The 24386-nt window shown below is 37.6% G+C and overlaps 2 protein-coding genes across 11 annotated transcripts in view; both read left to right on the forward strand.

The window, feature by feature from the left end:
- Window positions 1-4788, forward strand: part of rims1a (regulating synaptic membrane exocytosis 1a) — a gene marked incomplete at its 5' end in the record, with an annotated part of 74652 nt that extends 69864 nt beyond the window's left edge. The window contains 4 exon segments of the mRNA XM_081351651.1: window positions 653-765; window positions 898-999; window positions 2096-2235; window positions 2324-4788. Of these exon segments, the coding sequence (XP_081207777.1) occupies window positions 653-765; window positions 898-999; window positions 2096-2235; window positions 2324-2542 (574 nt within the window). The 3' untranslated portion in view covers window positions 2543-4788.
- A 6630-nt stretch (window positions 4789-11418) lies between these two features.
- Window positions 11419-24386, forward strand: part of kcnq5a (potassium voltage-gated channel, KQT-like subfamily, member 5a) — a 143361-nt gene continuing 130393 nt past the window's right edge. For 9 of the 10 annotated variants that reach the window (XM_081351278.1, XM_081351280.1, XM_081351276.1 and 6 more), the window contains exons 1-2: window positions 13109-13231; window positions 13363-13782. In XM_081351278.1, coding sequence (XP_081207404.1) covers window positions 13448-13782 — 335 coding nt within the window. In that variant the 5' untranslated portion in view covers window positions 13109-13231; window positions 13363-13447. Of the gene's footprint in view, window positions 11538-13108; window positions 13232-13362; window positions 13783-24386 lie in introns of those variants that run through there. The other variant, XM_081351277.1, reaches the window with a different exon arrangement.

A 24386-nucleotide genomic window follows, 5' to 3' on the forward strand; every position in this document is an offset into this window, starting at 1 on the left:
CCCTATAATAATTAAAATATCCATCATCTGCGGAGAGGGGCCTTGGCAGGGTCTGTAGCGGCGCAGAAAACGCCAGCCACGATTCCCTTTACGGCTTCAGAGAGCGGGGGTCGTTCGGTCGGTTGGCCTGTCCGTCGTGACTGTGTGACACGGCAAAATGAGCAGCAACCCCATGATTTAAGGTTGAACGTGTTTTAAATGGTCTGAAATCACATAAAGCCGTTCATATGGTAGCACGACATGGGCTGGCACGTCCCTCAGACATTCCTGCAGGAGTTAGGTCATGGAAATTGCGCTGGTCTCAAAGGAAATATTGAGTGTATTAAGAGGGGCCTTAACGCAGGACAGGGTTTACATACCATACTCATTTCAGCAGCCTTTGAACGCTAAATGAGGGCAGTAGGCTCATTCTGCAGTAGTAGATTTCATCCATATAAACTAATTGATGTATATGTTCTTGTTTGAAGTTTGTTTTCATATGTTGGTCTCTACAATGGTTTCAGAAGATACATTTTGGGATTTTTATGGATTTATGACAACAAAGTATTTAAGAATGCATAAATATAACAAGATAATTTACTATAAGCTGTATTTAAATTGCTTCTTTTTATCCATCCATCCATCTGATGACTGGTGCATGTGTGTGTGTCAGTCTGATCTTCTCAGGGATGAGGTTAGGGGCTGACAGCCAGTTCAGTGATTTCCTGGACGGTCTTGGCCCTGCTCAGTTGGTGGGTAGACAAACACTTGCCACGCCCGCTATGGGTAAGTAAATATTTTTAGTTGTATACAAACTAAAGTCTAAGATTTTGTTAAATTTGCTTCAATGGAAAACTTTGAAACATTTAATTTCTTGAAACCTTTTTCTTTTTTCTTTTAATTGGTTTTGTTTTGTAGGAGATGTTCAGATTGGACTGACGAATAAGAAAGGGCAGCTGGAGGTGGAGGTTATCAGGGCCCGTGGTCTTACACCTAAACCAGGTTCCAAATCGCTGCCGGGTGAGAGTGTGCACACACACGACTAGTTTTCATAGGGATTAGGGATTAATTATGTGTATCCTACTCATTGTGTAAACATTTTTACATGCATGACTAAATTGTTCTGTGTTAAGCACACTGAATTTCTTTTTTTTCTGCATGTAAGCAGTAGGTACGGGGTCAGTACGATTTTTTAAAAGAAATTAATACATTTATTCAACAAGAATGCATTAATTCAATTGATCAAAAGTGACAGTAAAGACATTTACAACGTTACAAGATTAGTATTTCAAATAAATGCTGTTCTTTTTGACTTTCTATTCATCAAATAATCCTGAAAAATTGTGGTTTCCACAATAATATTAAGCAGGACAGCGGTTTTCTAAATTGACAACAATAGGAAATGTTTCTTGAGCACCAAATCAGCATATTAGAATCATTTTTGAAGAATCGTGTGACACTGAAGACTGAAATACATGATAAAATATGCTAAAATATATATATTTTTTAAATAATATTTCACAATATTATTATTTTTCTATATTTTTGATCAGATGAATGTAGCCTTGGTAATCATAAAATACTTTTTTTTACGAAAGCGACTCCAAACTTTTGAACAATAGTGTATTTGTAGTTGCTTTATGTAACGAGGTTAGATGTTATGGGAAGAAGGAGGCGGGAACTGGCGAACATTCAAAAATAAAACAAATACAAAACGAAAGTAAAAGACTGCAGCCCCTCACGGACGACTGCTGTCACATATAATAAAACAAAACACAACATAAGTCCAGGCCTGTTCCTCTCTCCGCTCCTCCGTGAGAGATACGAGACGTCGCGCAGGTGTCGCTCATCATTAATCACGCCACCGGCCTCGCGCCGCTCTCTCACGGCCCTCGGCCTCGTCCTGCTCGCCACACTTTAATTAGCAGTTCAATTTGAGTCATTTAGCACATGTACTTTGGACTAACAGAAATGTGATTTAAAGGAGCTTAATGGAGTGATTACAGCCGGACAATTTGAAGTTTAACACATTGTACTAATTGTTAATATGACGTGCCGCAGCCAGGCACTATAAATGCTTGAACAAGCCTTTTTGAACTATGTCTGCTCTTCACAGCTCCCTACGTCAAGGTCTATTTGCTGGAAAACGGAGCGTGCAAAGCCAAAAAGAAAACCAAGATTGCACGGAAAACGCTCGATCCTTTGTATCAGCAAGCGCTGTTGTTTGAGGAAAGTCCGCAGGGTAAAGTCCTCCAGGTAGGAAGCGAGTTTCATTCGTTTGTTTTCGGTATACCTCCCTCCATAGTCCACATTAGCGTGTACTGACCACTGAATGTGTCTTCAGGTAATAGTGTGGGGAGATTACGGCCGCATGGACCACAAATGTTTCATGGGAGTCGCACAGATTCTTTTAGAGGAGCTGGATCTTTCCAGCACAGTGATCGGTTGGTACAAACTGTTTCCCCCCTCGTCATTGGTCGACCCGACCTTAGCTCCTCTCGCTCGTCGCGCTTCCCAGTCATCGCTGGACTCTTCAGGGCCACCGGGCATCATCAGGTCCTAGTGAATGGATAGGAGCGAGATGCGAAACTAAAACACACGGACCAAGGACCCGAGGCAACAATCAGAACCGGAGCGGCAGATAAAGAGACAGACGGACAGAATCATGATCAAAGCTTTGCTGAAGCCTGACAATCACTTCTCTTTTACTTTTGATCTTTGGGTTGTAGAGATTTCCTTTGATCCACTCTGATCCTTTACTGCATGTTTTGTTGCTGAGATGACGATTCGACCCAAATAAAAAGAGAAGGAATGGGAGATGCTCCCGAAACGCGACCCCGCTTCGTTTGACAGGAAGCAGAGCCCACGGTGGTTCCGGTAGCCTAGATGGTTCTGGTCAGTCAGCGTATTTGTTTTCTCACATGTGTATGCATTTCAGAGTTGGCGAGAGTGAGAGGACAGCACTGCCCCTCCTCTATATTGCACTTACAGGAAGCCCCAGAGGTCGAGGGTTAAAGGTCAAGATTTAGTCTTCTCAGAGAGTTTCCTCTCTGCTTCACGGATGCTGCATCCGAGACCCCGCCGTGTGCCGGTCTGGCACGAACTCAGACTCAGATTGTGTGACTGCAGTGTGTGTGTGTGTGTGTGTGTGTGTGTGAGTGTGCGTTTGCGTCTATTAAGGCAGGGATGCCTGAGAACCTTTTAAGTCTGTTTACAGCAGTCGCCACCGACTGCTTTGCCTTTTCACGTTACTGTTGATTTGGTAAATAGGCACACTTTGTAGAATGTGACATTTGTGTCATGCGAGCTTCATGGAAGACACAAAACCAATTGTATTTGATTCACTGGGACTGTAAGAAGCTGCCACTATCATTTAGGTTTCTTCAACACTAACAGGAAACTCCGGAAACAGTCACTACATGCATTTGCTCACTAAAACGTTCAACTTTGCAATCACAAAACATATCGTACTGGCATTTCAGAGCATTTTGAATTCTATTCCGTTTGGTAAAGGACCTGTACATACCGATATTTGAATTTCTACCCGACTAGAGTTTACATTATTTTAATGCGAGCACAATTGCTTGATTTTTGAACAAAACGAGAGAAAAGTTTGAGCTTTGGGGAATTGATAATATTAATGAAAAAAAAAAATCAGAAGAGGCCAAAATCGTAAGCTTCCTATTTTTAGCTGTTTGTCATCGGTTTTGGGTTTAGTTTATTATAAAACGAATCTCAGAGATCCTCCCCCCCTCCCCCCTCTGAGCATTTTGAATGTGACAGTGAGACGTGGTCTCTGAAGAAGACCGCTCGCCACCAACACGGGGAACAGCATGAATCTGGAACTGTTCCAAGTTGCATGCACATTTTGTAAAACAAGACAGATGAGAAAAAAAGAGACTACAATAAGTGTGTGTGTTAGTTCCACAAACTGTAGGACAGCTTGTATGTTGCATGTACTTGTACAGTTTGCTTGTACTTGATATAAATAGATTATCAAATAAAACGAAGCCATTCATTCCATGTGTGGGCATTTGGCCGGGTTCAGCCATACACACAGGCCTTATTTTGGGGCTGAATGTTCTATAAGATTTTTTAAATTGTTTTAACCCCCCCCCCTTCTTTTTCCCCTTCTTTACCCTGGATGGATAAATAAGCGCTGTACTGTAGTACTCAGCAAACTCAAGGCCCTATTTTATTGAAGATGTTGCTGTTCACTGTAGTCTGTACTACTGTGGGGCTAAAACTAAGGTAGAAAGCCTGTATAAAAACTAGAGCTATATGTATATGGAATATAATTCTGAAATTCACGATGACTTAGAGATATATCGATATTGAAACAGAGTGTATCAAGTAAACATCACTTACGTACATGCATATATTGTAAATATGAGTCTGCAAAGAAGTTTACTTATATTTACAAAGCAGCCCCATTCAAGTTAATGGATCAGTGCTCTGTCTCTTGGTTCTGCTGAGCGGAAGAAGGGATGCCTCCAAAGTTTATTTTAGTGATGCCCAATCTAACGAGAGAAATTTGGACCTCTACCACCCTGTTGCTTTATAATAAATGCTCATGAATCCTCGTTTCAAAGAGAAGTTTACTTTATATGCCTGGTTTCGGCAGACTTATTTACTTTGTCAGTATTATTCAAGGATACTGATTGTTTACAGCTCATGTATTCCACTGAAACAAAATTGAAAGTATTCACTGCAACATTTCTTGTTTGTACAGCAGACGTGGCTCAAATAATGTGTATGTTTTATATTCAAGAGTTCATTTTTATTATTTACAAATAAAAGACTGTGTGGAAGAAATTGTGCACTGATTTTTTTATTACTTTTTTTTCAAATACATAATTCTAGCTTTTTTATTGTTTTATTTTTGTAATCTATGATCATTTAAAAAGTGGAAGAAAATGTGTGCATTTGAAATTTTTTGCTTTTTTCATTTTTATATATACAATATATATTTTTAGAAATATGAAACATTTGAAATGTAATTTTGTTCATTAAAAAATGTCTTAAGATCACATTTTGTCTATGCCCTCAAACCAAATAGAGGTTCGTCCAGTAACGTCCATCAATGCATCATACTGTAGTTAATGGTAATCCAATCTCTCCACCATGTGGAGGGATATAGCACTACACAGTTCCTTCCTTTTGTTTATGGTTTACTTGCATTTGTTTAATCAGTAACTTTCAATAATTGTGCAAGGTCACTGTTTAACAATTGCTAAAAATACCTCGTCTGTCAGTGCTTCAGATTTCCGGAAATACGACATTAGACTCAGTCTTGTGTGATTATGTAACCACTGAGCAGCTGTTCAGAATCTAATGCATAATTCAATTATCCAGCTAATTGTAATTTAATGTCAGTGTCTGTTTAGGTGAGCTATAAAAAGTAGCCGCTCTGAAGTCTAGTGAAACATTGCTTTAAAGATAAAGCAGCTGTTTTCCTAGAAATGCTTAGCCTTGCACTAAATTTCTTGGATGATATGTTTTTAATATTATTAGTGACAGATTTGGTGTTGCTTCGACATTTACTCACTGCTGCTATAGTAATGCATTGGGCATCGGTTAGCAAGACAGAACAAGAACCAAATTTGTTATTAGAGCATTATATTACACATGCTTCACCACTGAAAAATCAAATCGAGCAGCGGCATGTCTGGAAATCATGACTTCATTGCACAGTTAGTTGGATTGTAACAAAATATTGCTGTTTTTTTTCTTCCATAAAATGAATCACAACTTTAAACTGAAATCAAAAACAGGCAATGATGTTAAACAGTAATGAGGCAAGGCAGGTTTATGTAGCACATTTCACACAAAGGTTATATAAAGTGCGATACATTACAAAGAGAAAGAGAAATAAAGACAAAAGTGTAAACGGGTTAAAGGTTTTAAAACATCAAAATGAAATAATAAAAAGAAGAATTTAGAAATACTGTAGGTACACCAGCAGAACTAAAGGTATAATGGGAATTTTAAGTATAAATATTGACTGAAATAAGTCTTATAAACTTGCAAAAAAATAAAATACATATAATATCTTTGGTTATCTACACCAGTGTTATTTTAGCATTATACTCACCGGCCACTTTATTAGGTACACCTTGCCATTACTGGGTTGGATCCCCCGTTGCCTTCAGAACTGCTTTAATTCTTCATGGCATAGATTCAAAAAGGTGCTGGAAACATTCAACTTTTCAACTTCAACTTTTATTTATATAGCGCTTTTCACAATACAGATTGTATCAAAGCAGCTTCACAGTATTAAATAAAATAGTACATCAGTGTTTGTTTCTGGTGTAAAACATCCACGTTTGGTAATGCTGATCAATAGCACTGTTGAATCGATTAATCAAATTAAGTATCCCCATTCCTCAGAGACCACCGCATCCCAAAGGTGCTTGAATTGAGATCTGGACACTGTGGAGTCAGTTTCAGTACAGTGAACTCATTGTCATGTTCAAAAAAACAGTTTGAGATTTGTAACGGTGCATTATCCTGCTCGAAGCAGCCATCAGAAGTGGTCATAAAGGGTTGGACATGGTCAGCAACAATACTCAGGTTGGCTGTGGTGTTTAAATTATGCTCAATTGGAACTAAGGGGCCCAATGTGTGACAAGAAAATAGACCCCACATCATTACACCACCACCATCAGCCTGAACCGTTCATGCAAGGCAAGATGGATCCATGCTTTCATGTTGTTTACATCAAATTCTGACCCTTCCATTTGAGACTCATCAGACCAGGCAATGTTTTTCTAATCTATTGTTCAATTTTAGTGAGCTCATGTGAATTGTAGCCTCAGTTAGGTGTTCTTAGCTGACAGGAGTGGCACCCGGTGTATCTTCTGCTTCTGTAGTCCATCTGAACCTCTTCAGAGATGCTCTTCTGCAGACCTCGGTTATTTGAGTTACTGTTGCCTCTCTATCAGCTTGAACCAGTCTGGTTCCATTCTCATCTGACCTTTGGCATCAACAAGGCATTCTCGCCCACAGAACTGCCGCTCACTGGATATTTTCTCTTTTTCGGACCATGCATTCTCTGTAAACCCTAGAGATGGTTGTGTGTGAAAATCCCAGTAGATCAGCAGTTTCTGAAATACTCAGATCAGCTCTTCTGGCACCAATAACCACGTCATGTTCTATGTCACTTAAATCATCTTTCTTCCTCATTCTGATGCTCAGTGCGAACTTCAGCAGATCATCTCGACCATGTCTATGCCTAAATGCATTGAGTTGCTGCCATGTGATTGGCTGATTAGATAGTTGCGTTAACGCGCAGTTAAACAGGTGTACCCAATAAAGTGGCCGTTGAGTACACTATTATATTAATATTTTGAATTATCTTTTATTTTTAGATTTTCAGTTTTCATTTGAATTTAGTACTTTTTATTTAAATTTGAGTTATTTTAGTACTTTAGATTTATTATACTTTCAGCTTTAGTTGATAAAAATAGCACTGATCTACTTTGGACCAATGGTAAGTACAAACAAACACTAACAAAGGAATGCACATTGATTATCAAGCAGAACCCTTGAAGCAGGGCACTCTCAATGCCCCTGATGTTTTTTTTTGGGCGAAGGAAAAGGGTCAAGAATGTCAGCTGGAACCCAGGTGTGTTTTTCGAGAGCAAATTTTTGTCCACCTTGTACTGCAGACGGCCTACCTGATGCAGAGAATTCAATGGTAAGTGGACAACACAAGGCGTACCACCGACCAGGTCAAACAATGCCTTCAACAGGAAGAAATAACAAGACAGTATATTACAAGATGATAAAGACATCTGATATAGAGAGATTTAGGCATTAGGAAAGCTAACTGTGAAGAAAGTGCAGGAAGTTGCTGCTACTTGGAAACATTCATGCTGTCAGCTGGAAATATCTGCAACATATTTGTACTTTGCTGTAATATCTTGCAACTCTAATATGACTGAAATATCTGCATGTTTAGTAATAAATTGGATGTATTTGCATCAAGAAAAACAATGGCTATGTTCATAATGGAAAACTAGCTTACTACTTCAAACTAGCTTACTACTAAACTAGCTTAGCTTACACTTATACTATAAGTGAAACAGTAGCATTATGCAACATTTCAAACAGTATGCTACATAAAAATGATAGTTTGTGTAAATAATATTGCAACTTTATAATAATGGGTCAAAAATGAGGGGAAATACAGCTGTAATTGCTTTCAGTGTTATTTTAGTATCACTGAGATACTGGTTTTATTTTAATATTTTAATAATTGTATTGTGTTTTTAGGTCATTTTTATTGTCTATGATATGTCTATATCCTAGTTATTATTATTATTTATTTCCATTTGAGTTATTTGAGTTATTAGCCTACATCAAGTTAAACTAAATGAAAATAAGAAATGATGCCTTGGTAACTAACTAGCTGAAATAAAATAATTTAAATATATAAATAAATGTTTACATTTTTTCTGTATTAAATTTAGTTTTAGTTAACTAGGCTATAATTTCCTTGCTTACAGGTCAAATTGTCACTGCAAATGGAAGGTTATGTTTAGCAGCACGTTGCATTGTGGGATACATTTTACTGTGGCGTGTGCTCTGTTGTACAGTAAACGTATTAGACTAAGTCATCTGAGTACTCTGTACATAATTTTGAATAATAAAGTTTATACTGCAGAAATAGTAGGAATTAGTGTCCCGAACGTTACTTTCCAATTCGCCCTGAGAATAGCCTAGCCTGTTTCCACCTGTCCAAAAGAGGGCAAAGCTCTGAGGAGACACTTTCCTGCACCGCTCGAATCTATATTAGCAAAGGATTTAGTGTGTTTCCAGTCTGAATTAAATGTGGTGATATAAAAGGAGTGTAGGCCTATACTGCAAAGTTGCACCCATAAATAAACACGCAATCTTCATCTGACTCAATGACGGAACTGCAAGTTATCGTTTAGTGATATCCGTCTCAAATTGAAGTTTGTGAGTGGAAGGATTTGGACAACAGCTGAAAAAATAACATAATATAAAAAAGTAGTAGGCCTAATCTACTGAAATCAAATAATCCGCAATGGTTGTAGCCTACATTCATAAACTCAGTGCTGTTGCATTGCCAGTCAGCTGTTTAATGGAAAGTGTCTGTTCTTGTCTGCCTGGGAAATGAAACCAGTGCCGTGAAAGATTTCAAACATTTTTTAAACAGGGGTTGATTTATTGCCACTCTTTCAAATATGTAAAAAAGCATATCTTGCGCTCCATTCTTCAAATGAATCTATTGCTAATATTTTAAGACTCGTTACTCATTTCACTTTGCCTTGATCCCGATGGCCATAAAATACTCATCATTTTTTTTATGACAGGGGTTATTGGAGAGCTTGTCTGGGTTCTCACTGCTTCTCATCACCGTGCCATGTTCTTTCATGGTCGGTCGGGTCAAGTACATTCTGCAGAAATGTGTTTTAGGCCAATGGATTTTGTGAAGGAGGCCTTAATATTTAGGGCCTTTAGTAGCCTAAACTATATCTGTGAATTCACAGTGCTTACAATTATGGCCAAACCAGGCTTGGTTTTTACAGTGCATCTAACCTCTAAATCAGCTAAACTGATTCGATTGTGATGATTATATTACATGATATTAAACGACTGCAGTCCTGATGAAAGCTAGGCCTACCCTACCTACGTCCCTATATCATATTAAACTTTTTGGGTACAACACTATTAATAGAATAGTAGCGGTAGTAGTTTTATTATTTGTTAATTTATAATATCATGTGTTTTTGCTTTTATGGTGTTAAGCTTAAAGTACGGTTTACTTATAATTTCACGTTAAAGCAATAGGGGCCTAATTTTTTAATGAGTAATAAAAGTTTTATTCTGCTGTATTTACAGACTCAAACCACTAGAGGGTGTTGTTGTTAGCTGTGCAGGAATCCTTCCTGGAAACATTCCTGGAGTTATGTCATAAGAAAAATACAAATAGATTTTATGGTCATCATAGAAATGTGTGAATGTCAAAAAAAGCAGTAACAGAAAACCCACCCTCATAAGCACAATGATTACATTAAGATAAAAAATGTCCTGTAACAACTGATGCTTAATGTTCATTTACAGACGTTTTTACCATTGCAGTACAGCAAGAAATTTAAGCTTTGCATACAATACATTAAAATAAATTGCTTTTATTAATAATAACATGTAATTCTAAATTGCATTGACTTACTAAAAACTCAGGTCTGCACTGCCAGAATTGCTAAATAAACTAAAAATATATAATATTTGTATTTTAAACACAAGGTGTTCTTGTTCATTTGGCTTATTTATTTGGCTTTCTGCTACTCCCTTGGCAGTTTTGTTAATGAAAGCTTGAACAGCTTTTGCACAGCTGTAAGAAAAGCCCATATGGCATAATTATGCATTATATAAATCTATTCTTATTGTGAGTCATTTTTTTTAATCCACTCTATTTGCACACTGTGCACAAAAAATCAGACGTGTGACAGTTAGGCCTACTTTAAAGAAGAAAAAACGTAACTATTATGCATGTAAACCATTTAAAACAACAACAACAACATAGAATTTCTTTAGATGTTGTTACCATGCAGTAAGAGATGCTTAGATGGAAGCAGTGACAGCTTTCGATGTTGGTACTGCAATGTAAGGTTCCAATGATAATGTTATCCTGGAAGATTTCCCTGAACTACATCGACAGACGACAGTCAGTTGAGCTGAACAGCTGCATTTGACATCTCACTTTCTTACACACACACACACACACACACACACACACACACACACACAGAGAGAGAGAGAGAGAGAGAGAGAGAGAGAGAGAGAGAGAGAGAGAGAGAGAGAGAGAGAGAGAGAGAGAGAGAGAGAGTGCTGCTCCAGTGCCAGTCTCTTTATTTCATCTAATGTTTTTGTGTTTTTCAGCTATACTAGCCATATTATTCAGCATTTTGGTCACTTTGACACGTGACAGATTATGCTTTAATACGTTCTGCCTTATTCTGTCTATTTAATATGATTTATTAGTTTATATTATTGTGCCAAACAGCCAAAGTATTTGAATTATGCATAATGAAAAAAGTCTAACAATGCAACTTCATAAATTGATAACACTGAAAGAATAAAACTTGTGATAGAGAGACACAGGTGGAAGAGCACTCAGAAGGCAGCTTAAAATAAGCTTCGCCTGCTTCCCTCTGTTGAACCTCTGAAAAAGACACTAACATTAAAGAATACCAGAATATAAAATAAAAAATTTAAATAGTAATAGTTAAAAAGTTTGTAGAATGCAATAAAATATCGTTCACATCACTGAAATACGATCCGTTTACTTAATTCAACTGTATACCGCTTACCGACGTTTTACGTGCATTTGATTTCTGTTCGGATCACGTGGTCTCTTTGGCAGCGGCTCCGCTAGATCTGCGGTCTCCGTGATTACCGGATCAGACTGAAGCGATTTCAATTGAGCCCCGATCAGGAACCCGAAAGACTCAGTTATGAGCTTAAGTCTTGTTTTTTATGGCGTTTCTATAAAGTGTCTATTGAGGAGAATCTGTTCTGCCACCACAGTGAGTAGAAAACAGTTAATTCATACACTTTTGTAAATCGATTCAAGTCAAGATGATGCGGGGCGGGCACAGGGGTGTTTGTAGCCTATCAATAAGGACAGAGATCTCTCAGATTGTCTCAGTATATTTTCTAGGACATTGTCAGTCTTCAGAGACAGAAACCATAAATGTGTTGTTTCCTCTGAGCCGCTCGGCAGTTCTCGACTCTCTCAGCTCGACATAAATGGGCATTTGCAGAGGGACTAGCGAATGGCGATGCCAGAGTACTTGGAAAAGCTTTTTGATCTTAATCGCGAATTATTATTATGAATTATGAAATGACTAAATTTAGCAGAAAATGTCATTATTTTGTTTTTATTCCGGACATAGGCTTACATAGGTTTTGGAGGAATAAAAATCAGAAGCGAGGCTTAATCAGGCTGCGATTATACGGTTGTTTGACAATCATTATAAAGGTTTGAGCCCCGTAACGTTACATAACAAAAGGTAGGGGCGTGTATTTTACTTTTTACAATACATAAATAAATATAAAATAAATAAAAACACAAACAGAGTAGGCTAGCCTACAACATTAGCCTATGTTTTGACCGGTAAAAAAAAAAACATTTCAGTAACCACAAAAGTTAGGCTATAGAAAACAAGTTAGCACTCCATAGACGCTGGTGAAAAGATGTCAAGCCAAAGGCTAATTCGATAGGCCTATCGCAAGTAGCATATGACCAAAATATTTGTTAAAAAAAATTGGCTAGCAAGCCTACTTTAAAAGTATTTTTACTTGGGTGATTGGAGTGCCAAATTTCTCAGAAGCGGAAGTCATAGTTGGGTAAACTTCGGTGAATGAGAGACTACATTAAATATATTTTTGTGTTCCCATTTGCTCAAATAACAAAACTCCACAATAGTGTTTTCACAACCTTCAAAAAGAGGGGAAATAAGAGAGATTGATAGCTCCAGTCAGAAGAGAGACGTCACTTTTACCGCCACTCCCACAGCCGTTGGCCATAGGCTACACACTCACAGGGGCACAGCTAGTTTCTTGTTATTTGACGCAAAGGTAGGCTAATATAATACAAAGTAGGCTACAGTGTTATACATACGTTAAAAAAATGAAAATGTAAAAAACTTTGCAGGATTTACAATGTTGAATCACTGGCTGTGAAAATGGTCCACAAAATACGTTCAGAAGACACTTTCGCGCCAGGATGTAACCATAGCAACAATATTCGGCATAAGCCCTTATCGGACGGTAAACACAACTATTGTCATTCTTTATCAACTTTCTGCACTTTTACTGTAGTTGTAGTTAAAGTATATCATGAAAACTTTTTGTATTTTAGAAGCCTATATTAGTTTGCAGTTAAAAAATAATAATATTAATAGAAATTCTCTTAAAAAGACGACCACACTGTCCGCACACTGAAGCGAAAGCTTCATAAAGCTGATAATGTGTCTATATTGGGGTGTCTAAGTGCTACATTAGATCGTGTCAGCACATTTGAACTGGAATAGAGTAGCCTATGGTTTACAGAGGAAGAGAAAGAGAGAGCGCGCGCGCGCGCGAGTGAGTGAGTGAGTGTTGCGTTTAATGTCGAGTGATGCCCTCCCCTCGCCACATCTCCTCCACTGAGATGGTGACGCTCCTTCAAAACTCCAGTCTCACGGCGGCGAGCGCAGATTGCTTGAGTCATCTGAAGGTTCATAACTTTACCAAATCTTTCATATCTTATCTGCAAATTAGCTGGATGCATGCACTTGTCAGTAGGCGATCCTGTTATATATCATTTTTAAGAGAAGAACAATAAAAGATTCTTATGTTTTTACACAGGAGACTTTAACGCCCGTCTACAGACTCTTTATATGCGCGCACTGCTGGTGCCAGACGCGCGTTTCCAGCCTGCGCTGATGATGCGATGCCCCGCAACCACAGTGGCGATGAGGGCGGTACTGGTCTCTGGATGAAGACCTCGCAGCCCTATGGCATGAAAGATGTTGAAGCCGGTCGTGGGACGATGAACAACGCGACCAGGACAGTCGACAGTTTGCTGTCGACGCCGGGCACAACAGGTGCAGTAGGCTCGGAGAACCAGAGGAGAAAGCAGGGCGCCCGGCTGAGCCTGCTGGGGAAACCGCTCATCTACAGCGCGCAAAGCGGCCGGAGAAACGCGCGCTACAGGAAGCTCCAGAACTACCTCTACAATGTCCTGGAGCGACCGCGAGCCTGGGCATTCATTTACCATGCCTTTGTGTAAGTCAAAAAATCTCACTCTTTTTGTTGATAACATCATGAATGTTCACAACTGAAGTTCATCTGTTAAGTTGTTTTATATAGCCAACTGCATATGACATGTATACATTTTTATTTGAAATGTCTCATTTTCTTTCAGAGAATGAATCCTAATTGTGTTTGAAATGCTTAGCATTTGTATGTCTGAAAGTTTTATGAAAGAAATGTTGGGATGCAGAGAACTGTAATCTGCTGTATATGCTAATAAGTTCATATTCCAGTCTCTTTTCAAATAGAACAGTTTAACATAACCTAATGACTTGTTCTATTTGAGTAATTCAGGGTTTTTAAAATGTCTCTACCTTTGATTGACTAGGTTGTTTGTCACTTAAACGCACCAGTGAGGTTTGCGTTATGGTGTGTATTTGCTATTAATGGTACTGGGAAATTTATGATTATGGCTTTTCTGAGATTTTCTGTAAGCTCCCTGAAAAAGATGCTCTCTATATGACCCCAATTTAAAGGGAAATGCAGGCACTGTAACTTACTTTTTTTGCTCAGATTGTTGGCATGTTGTTAGGAGCGTTTGTAAGAAGGAAGCTGAGCTGTCAGATGCGCTGCGCTGTGCTTCAAGACAGGATGTTGTTGTTTTATTTGTGCTTAGAGGACAGCTGAGGTCATAGAGGTTAAGTTGTTACATCTGCAACGACGCATTGTCCCACATTAGTCAGAAACATCACAGAATCAGCACACTTGGACTGGGCTGCATGCTTCACAAAAAAATCAAGAGAGGAATGAAGTAGCTTTTACATGAGTTGCTACTTAGATGTTATCAGTAATTTGTTTTAGAACATATTTCATAAGCATTTGTTTTGTAGCCAACGATTCGCATAGCCTAATTATACATTATGGATATTGCTTATAGCTCTTGAGGGTTTAAATCAAACTCAGATTGTGTGCGTGTGCATAAAAAAGAAATGCTGTAAACAGTGTTGAATGCGGTGAGAGGTTTTGTCATGAGAACAAAGTTAATGAAGAAAATCCTTTGAGACTATTGGTTATAAAAGACTGTGTGAAAGAAGACATGTGGGACTGTTTGAAGTCAATGAACAATCAATCACATCACAGTCTTGCCTTATCACCATCACCACTGTGCCCTTAAGCAAACCATATGCTGCTTCTGCTGTTTCCGTCATGTACTCAAATCCTTTATAATGAATAATCTACTAAATGTCATATTATTAAGTAATAGTAATTTTGCCTCTTGTGCCAGTATGCTTGAGGGTCAGATGTACAGTAGAAGCATATGCCCCATATGAACACATGCTTGATTATTTTCATTACTAATTATGAAGTCGTAATTTAGGGCTTGATCTCAGTTGAAATATGTTATAACTTAGATTTGATTGAAGAGGTCATTATACGTCACGCTTGCTGTTCCGTAAGACATAAGTTATAGTTAAAATGGTATGCTGCAGAAGATGAAATTCTCAAAAATACCCTCTTAAATTCTATTCTATTCTAAATTCTATACTAAAATGGATTTGTGCTTGGTAATTTGTTACTGTAAGAATTTTTTTATTTTTTTTAAATGATATGACATTTAATGAAAATAACGAGCTGTAAACAGATAATATGAAAATAAATAAATTCTAACAAATAAAATGATAGAGGTTATTTGCTCATATGATGCTTTCACCGTTATTTCCAATAGAGCCTATATCTCTAGACAAATAAGTGTTTGGAGTTAAGATGTGTGCTATTAATTTTTGAGAACATTTTTAATGATTCATATGATTTCCAGTTTGTTTCATTTGCTTTTCTGAATTGATTAGAGACTGGCTGAGTCTGAAATTCTGAAATTATAAAATCTTGCCTTGTTGTTTGTGTGTTGGATTATCAAATGCTAGAATTCTGACTTTTGTGGCAAGGCACCCATACCAACATACAATATAGTCTAGCATTTATTATAGTACCATACTGTATGCCACACGTGAGACTATTATGCACTAGTCTTTTATGAAGACGACTTTCTGTTTAATAGGTTCTTTAAATGGCAAGGATTTTCAATAGCCATATCAATAACTTTGCAGTTGTCTGCTCACCCAGCAAATGTTTTTACAGCGCATCAAAGCAAGCTCTTTTATCTCTTTGTGATGAGCAGATTACAGAACTGCAGCTGAGCTCATTTCACCAAGGTTAAAGCTCCGCTCCACCTCAAAACCACACCTCAGCATCAACATCAACAAAACTCTCTCTGATAATCATTTTTGACACTCAGATAATATAACGAGAGAATTTTTCTCCTTTCATTAAACAAACCTACCTGTATCCTTTCTGTTTTAATACATGCGGTTTCACCAACACAAAGAACACATTATGCTGCCATCATGAACACTTACATCATTAAAGCCACATTCAGTTTCCTTTATCCCCTCAGAAATCACATACTTTCTTTAAGAATGAAAAAGGAAATTGCACAGTAGGTGAACACTGCCATAATCATCTGTGTCAGTACGTCATGCTATAGTTAGATTCAAGCCTATATGACTAAGAATTCATCTGGTTTGAGGTAGAAGGTCATTGAGTTTCTTATTTTCATTTCCTAACTGTGTTCCATTTCATGGTATAGAAAACTGGGTATTCTACGTACAGTAGATGGATCAGATTGACTTAATGCTGAGTTATTGAGGGTGATTTGTACCACACACTGGGGCAGTGGCTTTTATATCGTAACAAAATATTTCAAAATTCCCACCTGTAATGATCTCCTGGACTCAACTGTGACAAAAAGAGCAACAAAGGGCCTCTTGTTCTCTGTGCACTCAGAAAGGTGCTCTAGTTTGCCACTGACCCGGTTAGACAGTCAGAATGTGATCTATACAAGAGCCAGCCAACTAACATTAGAGATTTTTCTACTTCGGCTTAAGATGTCAGGTTGGATTTAATCTTATTTCCTTACACCGGAATTCAGACGGGAAATTAGGAGATGTCAGTTTTTGGTTTCATTTGTCTTTTCAAGCACTGTAGTATAAATTTACTTAATATTGACATTAAGTACCAATTTTCTAGCACCGTTTGATTGTGTAATCAGGTCTGCTTAGAGTACCACTAGAGTTATGGAACACCTAGGGGTTCGGGATTGACCAAGCTTTTCGCAGGTTATCACTTCGGTTTTCTGTGTTTGTAACAGTCCTGATAAGATTTTTTTTTTACCTGGATTAAGGGACATGTTTTGTTTTGAGAGAGAGAGAGAGAGAGACAAAAAGTTCTTCTTGAGTTGTTATTGTGTTTATATTTAAGATTAATGCACCTGTTTGATGGAGAAGACCATTGACCCACTGGCCACAGACGTGGACCAGTCACTTTCATTCCCATCATTGTCGTAATCGAAATGCAAGCTGCTGTTGCTCACGTTGGAAGGTATGTGGAAACAGAGTTGGCTCTCGCTAAATGGAAAAAAAAGATTTTTAGACCGGTTACAGATGCAAAAAAAGTGCAAAGAGAAGGCAATAAATAGGGTGTCATGTCTGTGTTCCAATGGGAGTATGAATGTTAGGGGGAAAGGCCTTTGAAAAGGACACTGTTTGATCACGTCAGGGGCTCCTGACACAAGACAGACCTCGAGGAAGAGCTGCAGCCCTCAGACAGGGCACTGCTTGAGCATGTTGAGTTGCCAGCCGTGTCGAGAGAAAACTAGCAGCGTGGAACATGGATCTAAGAATTTGGACATTTCTGTCCTTCTGTGTATCATCACTGCAGATTAATTAATCTATCATTAAAACGTTCTGTCTTTTGAAAGAAAGAACTCAAGAATAATTTCTTATTATTATCAAACGGTTGCTTAATATTTGAGCATTTGATGAATATAAAGTTCAAAAGAACAGAATTTATTTGAAATAGAAATCTTATGTAACATTATAAATGTCTTGACTGTCGCTTTTGTTAAATTTAATGCACACTTGTTGAATAAAAGTATTAATTTCTTAAAAAAAAAAAAAAACAGAACGTACAGACCACACCTTTGTATAGTATGTGCCAGCAGAATTTTACAGAATTGAAATGTGTGTTTTTTTCTACATATGATCCATCACTTAGGCTATGTGTTTGTTCATTCATAAATATTTTGCCTAATCTGACCCTGTTAAAATGAAAATCAGCGCAGAAAGTGTGAAAAAAGGCTGCGGATTCTGTTCGGACCTGACTATACGAGCTACCGCTGCTCGAAACTTTCATTAAAATTAATGTTGGCATTAAGTTTAATAACAGGGAGGCCATTAGCCAATAATAGTTTCTCAAAGCAACAGTACTGCTTTGTCGTTGTAATGGTTTTTCATGATATGGATGACGAATCAATAGAAAGCCTCATTCGCTATTGTTAACACAAGGACTTTGTGATTCCGTTCTGCTGATTGAATCATTTTAACCAGGTGGTGTGTAGTAAAACATCAGAAAGTGGTCTTATATTAGTTGCCCTTGCTGACAAGGGGCTGACTGATGGAGGCAGCCGTCTTCTCTTAATAGCAAACGTTTGCAACATAAGTAGTCTGTGTGGCTTGGCATTACCCAGAGGGGCTTCCCTGCCCAGCAGTGCCCAAGCAAACTGGGCTAAAGAGTAATTGCCTTGCCAGGAAATACATTGGGGGTCTTCCATCGCTCACTATTCCTTGTCTTTGATCTTGCCTGTCTGCATGAAGTGGTTCCCCTGATAACGCAGCATTTTGGTATGAAGACGTGTGCACTGGGATCTGGGTTGACAGCTCTCTGTCTGATTGGATTGATTGCAACAACTTATGAATTATAACAATTAGGCCTAGTCAGCATAGGCCTATATTCCTTAAGGTTTTCTGAATAATTTCTCCTGTTTGCTTCCCACGCACATTAGCAAGTAATTTCTATATGCGTCGGAATTGGCACACATTCAGGGTAGAGTATGTGCTGAACTTCTCAACTTGATGAAGAACATTTTTAGGAATGCACTTGTGTAGTGTGACTACATTCTTAGACATATTACATCCATCATGCTGTCATTGACCTTTGACCCGTGTGGTCTTTGATCTTTGTTCTATGACATACTAACAATAACCGTGGCAATGTCTACTACAATTTAAAAATTAGGAACAACGGTCTTGCTTCCTATAGCATTTACAATTGAAAAGAGCCTACCGAATTTTTCTCCCATTTATATATATTTATTTTAAATCTGCCAATTAGCTCAACTGATATTGTTTGGCTACTGTTTTTTGATTAATACATATTCGGACATACTACTCATTTGACATACTGCTTTTTCTATATACTACCATTTTAAAAGTTTTGGGTAGTAATAATAATATTTCACAATATTACTGATTTAACTGTATTTTTGACCAAATAAATTAAGTCTTGGTGAGCATAAGATACTTCTTTCAAAAGCAAAAAAAAAAACATGTTAGCGACCACAAACTTTTGTATGGTATATTGTATAGCAGAGAAGTATGTATAATCAGATATAGTCTATCTTCTCTCTGCTTTAGCATCTCCTCAGATGCCTGTAAACAATCATTAAACAACATGATTAGGTAGATTTAGACAAATTAGACAAAAAAACTAATTTAAACAAATAAAAGTGTTTTTTCTGCTCTCTATGGTCTAATGACCATCACTCTGTTTCACTTGGATGAATGTACAACATGTTGTGCCAGTAATTTAATTTTATCATAATTTAAGTGTTAATGGGCATTTTTTTACCTGCTGATAAAGTACAATACTAATATTTAGCAAATAGTATTGTGCTCACAGCAAATGAGCTGACTGGAGTTTGTAACTCTGTTGAATCAAAGGTCAAAATCTCTGTTGCTGCAGCAAGCTTGGAAGAATAAAAAGCCATCTCAGCATCATGCACAAAGCCTCTTTAATTGGACTTGGAAGATTCTGCTTTTGTTGTGGCAATTTTGCATGTACCCCCTTTGAAATTATGCAATAGTGGTGTATTTGCACTTGTGTTAGTGGCTAATGAAATGCATAACTATGCTAATTTTCCTATATGTCATCAGGCACATGAGAGATTACTCATTAGAGTTATGTCTTTTTTGCGTGTGTTTGTGTGTGGTGTGCTGTCGGATAATATGAGGCAGTCAAGTTGGATTAGATATTCCTGAAGGATCAGATATGTTGAAATAATATATATCTCCACAATCTTGTAAATTAAAGTCAAAAGTCCAGAAATACATTTATTAAATAAATAGTTTTAGGTTTTAGGGCAATGGACTATAAAAAGTTGATCAGTTGAATTAACTTAAAAAACTTTTTTTTTTTTCAATTATACTTGAAGTTTATTTACTTAATAATTTTAAGGCAAAATTGGATTCCTTACTTCCTTACTGAAGTTAAGTCAACTGATCACTTTTTACAGTGTGGTGTGTTAAACCAAATAGTTTTTTTAGAGAAAAACTAATACCTTATGTTGGGGACACACTTAGCGACTGTAAGGCTGATTATGAATGTAATTTGATACTTAAGACTGATCATGCCCAAACGTGCCGAGTCAGAGACAGTTGCTTTCAAGTTGTTAACAGTTTGTTCACAGTTGGTGTTTAAAATCTGCTGCAGTCATTGAAAAATAGTCTGTATGTGTGTTCAGTTCAGTCTTAGAATGTTTAAGCTAGTGTCCACGGCATTAGAGGACTTTTTACCCTAAATGTCACTTAGATGTTTGCACTCACTCTCAGGCTTGTTCTTTAGAAGTTCCTTCACCTTACTTGGTCTAGATTAGTGACAGAGGAGTAACCGTGTGACATGATCCCTCTGGACCTTGACTTCCTACTTCAATTTGGCAGGAGACTGTGGTAAACTCCTCCTGTTTACACAAAATATTTCCCTTTAATTGTTTCCCTATAGAGACCAGAGACTTCATTACTGTGTGAAATGAAAAGCATGTTTTGAGACTGAAAGCCAAAATAGAGAAGTACTTAACTATATACGCCTGCTGAAGTTTCTTAATGCAGAACTAAAGGTCTGCCTTTGTAAACTGATCTCAAGGCTCTGGAGGAACTGGTTATTAGCTAGTTCTTGCCTATTTGATCGGTTTGTCTGCAGTGTATGGTCAATATTTAGATTTCTTCTCTCTCTGATTTACATGTGCAGGTAGTTGGATGTGTATTTCTCCTTATTAACAAATCCTTATTAACAAAAGACAAAACACAAGATCGGTGAGGCAGGAACACAGTCCATACAATAGGGCAGGAGAAAAGGCTGCTCATGGATGAGACAACTCCAGGCTCTATGACAACGGTGGAAACTTGACAGCGGCTCAAGGAACCAGAGGCTTGGCATAAGTGAGATGTAACCAGCTCTAGACTGACTGCCAGGACAGGAGAGTCAGCGACAAGGGTGGAACAGGAAGCAGGGCAGGGCAGGAACTAACACAAAACACACACACAACAAGACAACAAGAGATAAAAGCAAAAAAGAACTGACAACTAAGACTAGAGAAAACCAAATAAAGAAACTAAATAATAACTGGAGCAAAAAAAAAAAAAAAAAAAAATTCATACATAACTGGAACCTGGGCAGAGGATGTGTAGTTTGAAAAGTGTGTAATTTATATTGGTTCATGGCACTGATTAGGGCTATGACAATAAATCGATGCATCGCGATTTGTGGATCGATTCTGAGATTTTCGGTATGTATCGCGATTCTCTCTCCAATCGATCCTGAGCTTAGTTTTTAACAGCAGATGGTGCTGTAGGCTAGTTTTTAACCACACGCTCAAATGTTCACGAAGAAGAGCGCTTGGCCTTTCGGCTGTGTGTGAGATGAGTCCACGTAAGTGGTTAAATGTACTTGCTCCTCAGAATGCTTTTATGATGCAAAATTAATGTAAACACATCCCACTGCGAACACCCTTGTAATTTGCTTCAAACTTTATGAAAGATTATTTTATGGAAGATCCAAGTAGTGTCTGTAAGTAATTGGAAGCAAGCAGAGTTCGACTGTTTCTAAAGCACTCAGCTTTACTGAGCTGCTAACATCTGCTGTTAAAAGCTAAGCTCAGAATCTCTCAGAGAGAGAGAGCGATGCATACTGAAAATCTCAAAATTGATCCAGAATCGTTTGAAGAATCGCGATACATCTATTTATTGCACTGATGTTATTTCTTCTACTCGTCAGTGGTGTTTCTAATGCCGCAGTTTCTCCTCCTAATCTCCTCCATATCGCTTTAAAATACAGCATTCTGTGTAGAATTCAAATGGCTCTGAGTCCGATGCGTTTTGTGGTCTGCGCCGAGTTGCGTGTATGTTCCGCTCTGTACTATCGTGTCTCTGGAACGGAGCATACTGTGTGCGCGTGCTGCGGTAGTTCGCGTGTCACTAATGCGAAATCAGACTTAATTCGCCCCAATGGAAAGCATATTTACACTGTCTGAATCGTTTCCTATCCCCTATAGTGCATTATGTGCCATTCACCATACAAAAAATGTTTTAATTGTGTGAACAAGTGACCGATTTCAGCCACTGCTTCAGCATCTATAAATAGTGTAGGGGAAGGGATGCTTTAGGTTCTAGAGAGCATTTGATTGGACAGAAAATCTGATGAGAAGCTGAAGTGCAGAGTGATGTCATCAAAATCGTTGATCCGTATTGGTGGAAGTAAATGCTTTTATCTTCTAAATGTGAAATTTGTCATTGTTGTGGATCATACTAACTTATAAATAACCTTAAGGCTAACATATTCATATTAAAAGCCAAAATAATTTAATTTTCATTTCATGGGGACTTTAAATGTTCACCCAGATTGCAGGTTTAGGATTTTGGATTATATCATTGGAGCACTCATAAGGCATGCCCACAGTTCACTCACTGTTTGTTCTCTTACCTTTTGAAGCATATTGCACTCAAAAAAATAATTGTCCTGTATGCAATATTAGACATGAAACACGTTGTGTGTTTCAAAGGCAATCTAATATCAAATCAGACTGTCTGACTGCTAGGCAACTTCCAGGAGTCTGTGTGCAGTGCTCTATAGTCAGAACAAGTTACTGAGCATAACTTACATATTCTGATTTGTTTTCTGAGCTATATATGTGAAATAATTGGTGCTTATTACTTTTGGAAGAACAGATATTCAATTAGGCTCACATTTTCCATTATTTCCTTCAGTGATGCCTGTACAACTTTGACATTTATTATTTGAATTCGTTTTCCATTTTTTTTCTATGGCAGTGTATTATTGTTGTATGTCCTTTTTCAGACGTTATTGTTAAATAACGTCTCTCATGTTCAATATTTTCTACTTGAATATACAGTAGTCAACATTTGAAGTGGATCAAAAAAGGTCATCAAAGTTGCCCTAAGACAAGAACTGGTATTGTTCAAAATTCATGTATAACTTTGATGAAAGGTTTTGATCCACTTAAAATGTTGACTACTGTATTTTAAAATGTAATAAAGTTTTCAGCAGTGTCACGTGATCCTTCAGAAATCCTTCTAATATGCTGATTTGATGCTCAAGATACATATTTTTTTATCAATGTTGAAAACATGTTGTGCTGCTTAATATTTTTGTGGAAACCATGATACTTTTTTTTCAGGATTCTTTGATCAATTGAATAGAAATTACAAAAGTAACATCTTTTGTAACATTATACTAACCCAAAACTGTTGAACAGTACATTATATATAGAGAGGAGCAGATACTGAAATGCACAATTTGTACATAATAGTCTAAAATAGCATTTTTGGGAGTTCAAGTTTAATTTCTGTTCCCTGTGAGTAGAGTGTCCATGCTAGAACTCCCACACTAACTTTCGAACAGCTCTCTTACTGCGGATCTCAGTTCTGAAGAACACCAGGCATTCCTTAAGCTGATAATCTCATACGCCACAGGCCAAACAAAACTAACTCGTATTTGTCTTCTGAAAACGTGGAAGGTTGGAACGACCAAATTCCTCATTTGATAAGATTTGACCTCTTCCAGCAAGACTGTGAAACTCCTTTGAAGCCTTTTTTCTGGGGTCTGTTCAACATTTGAACACAAAAAACATTTGTGCAAAATTCACTTAGCCATTGTGCATGTACTGTAGATCCCCAAAGAGGAAAATGTGTGTGTGTGTGTGTGTGTGTGTGTGTGTGTGTGTGTGTGTGTGTGTGTGTGTGTGTGTGTGTGTGTGTGTGTGTTCTGTCTGTGCCATTGAACCTCTGTCTTGACAGCCCAAGTCTTCTTGATTTCAGGTAAACCTATTGATTTAATTGAGTTACATTATTATGTTTTAATTAAAATTAAAAATTAAATGAATTTAATATTTGTATGCAGTATATTGATAGCCCTAGTATAAAGAAAACACTTTGATAAACAAAAAGAAACATTCTTTGTTCTGAAAGAAGCATTACATTGACATCAAAGCATGACATAGTATACAGTATACAATACTGGAAGATCTGAGAGGTTCTTCATTTTTTACCTGATATAAAATTCAGTCAAGAGATGAGCATTGTGTGTTCAAAAGAAAGCCTAATGTTAGCTGATAAATGAAGTTTGAGTGTCTGCTTTCTAGCGAAGAGCTTCATCCCAGGCTAGTGGCCTGGCAGCGTTGACAAAACCTGACAGCTGTTTTTTTGTCGTGACAACAGTGTCCTGCACGTGTG

This window comes from Scardinius erythrophthalmus, assembly GCF_964197995.2.
Source record: "Scardinius erythrophthalmus genome assembly, chromosome: 21".
NCBI lineage: Eukaryota > Metazoa > Chordata > Actinopteri > Cypriniformes > Leuciscidae > Scardinius > Scardinius erythrophthalmus.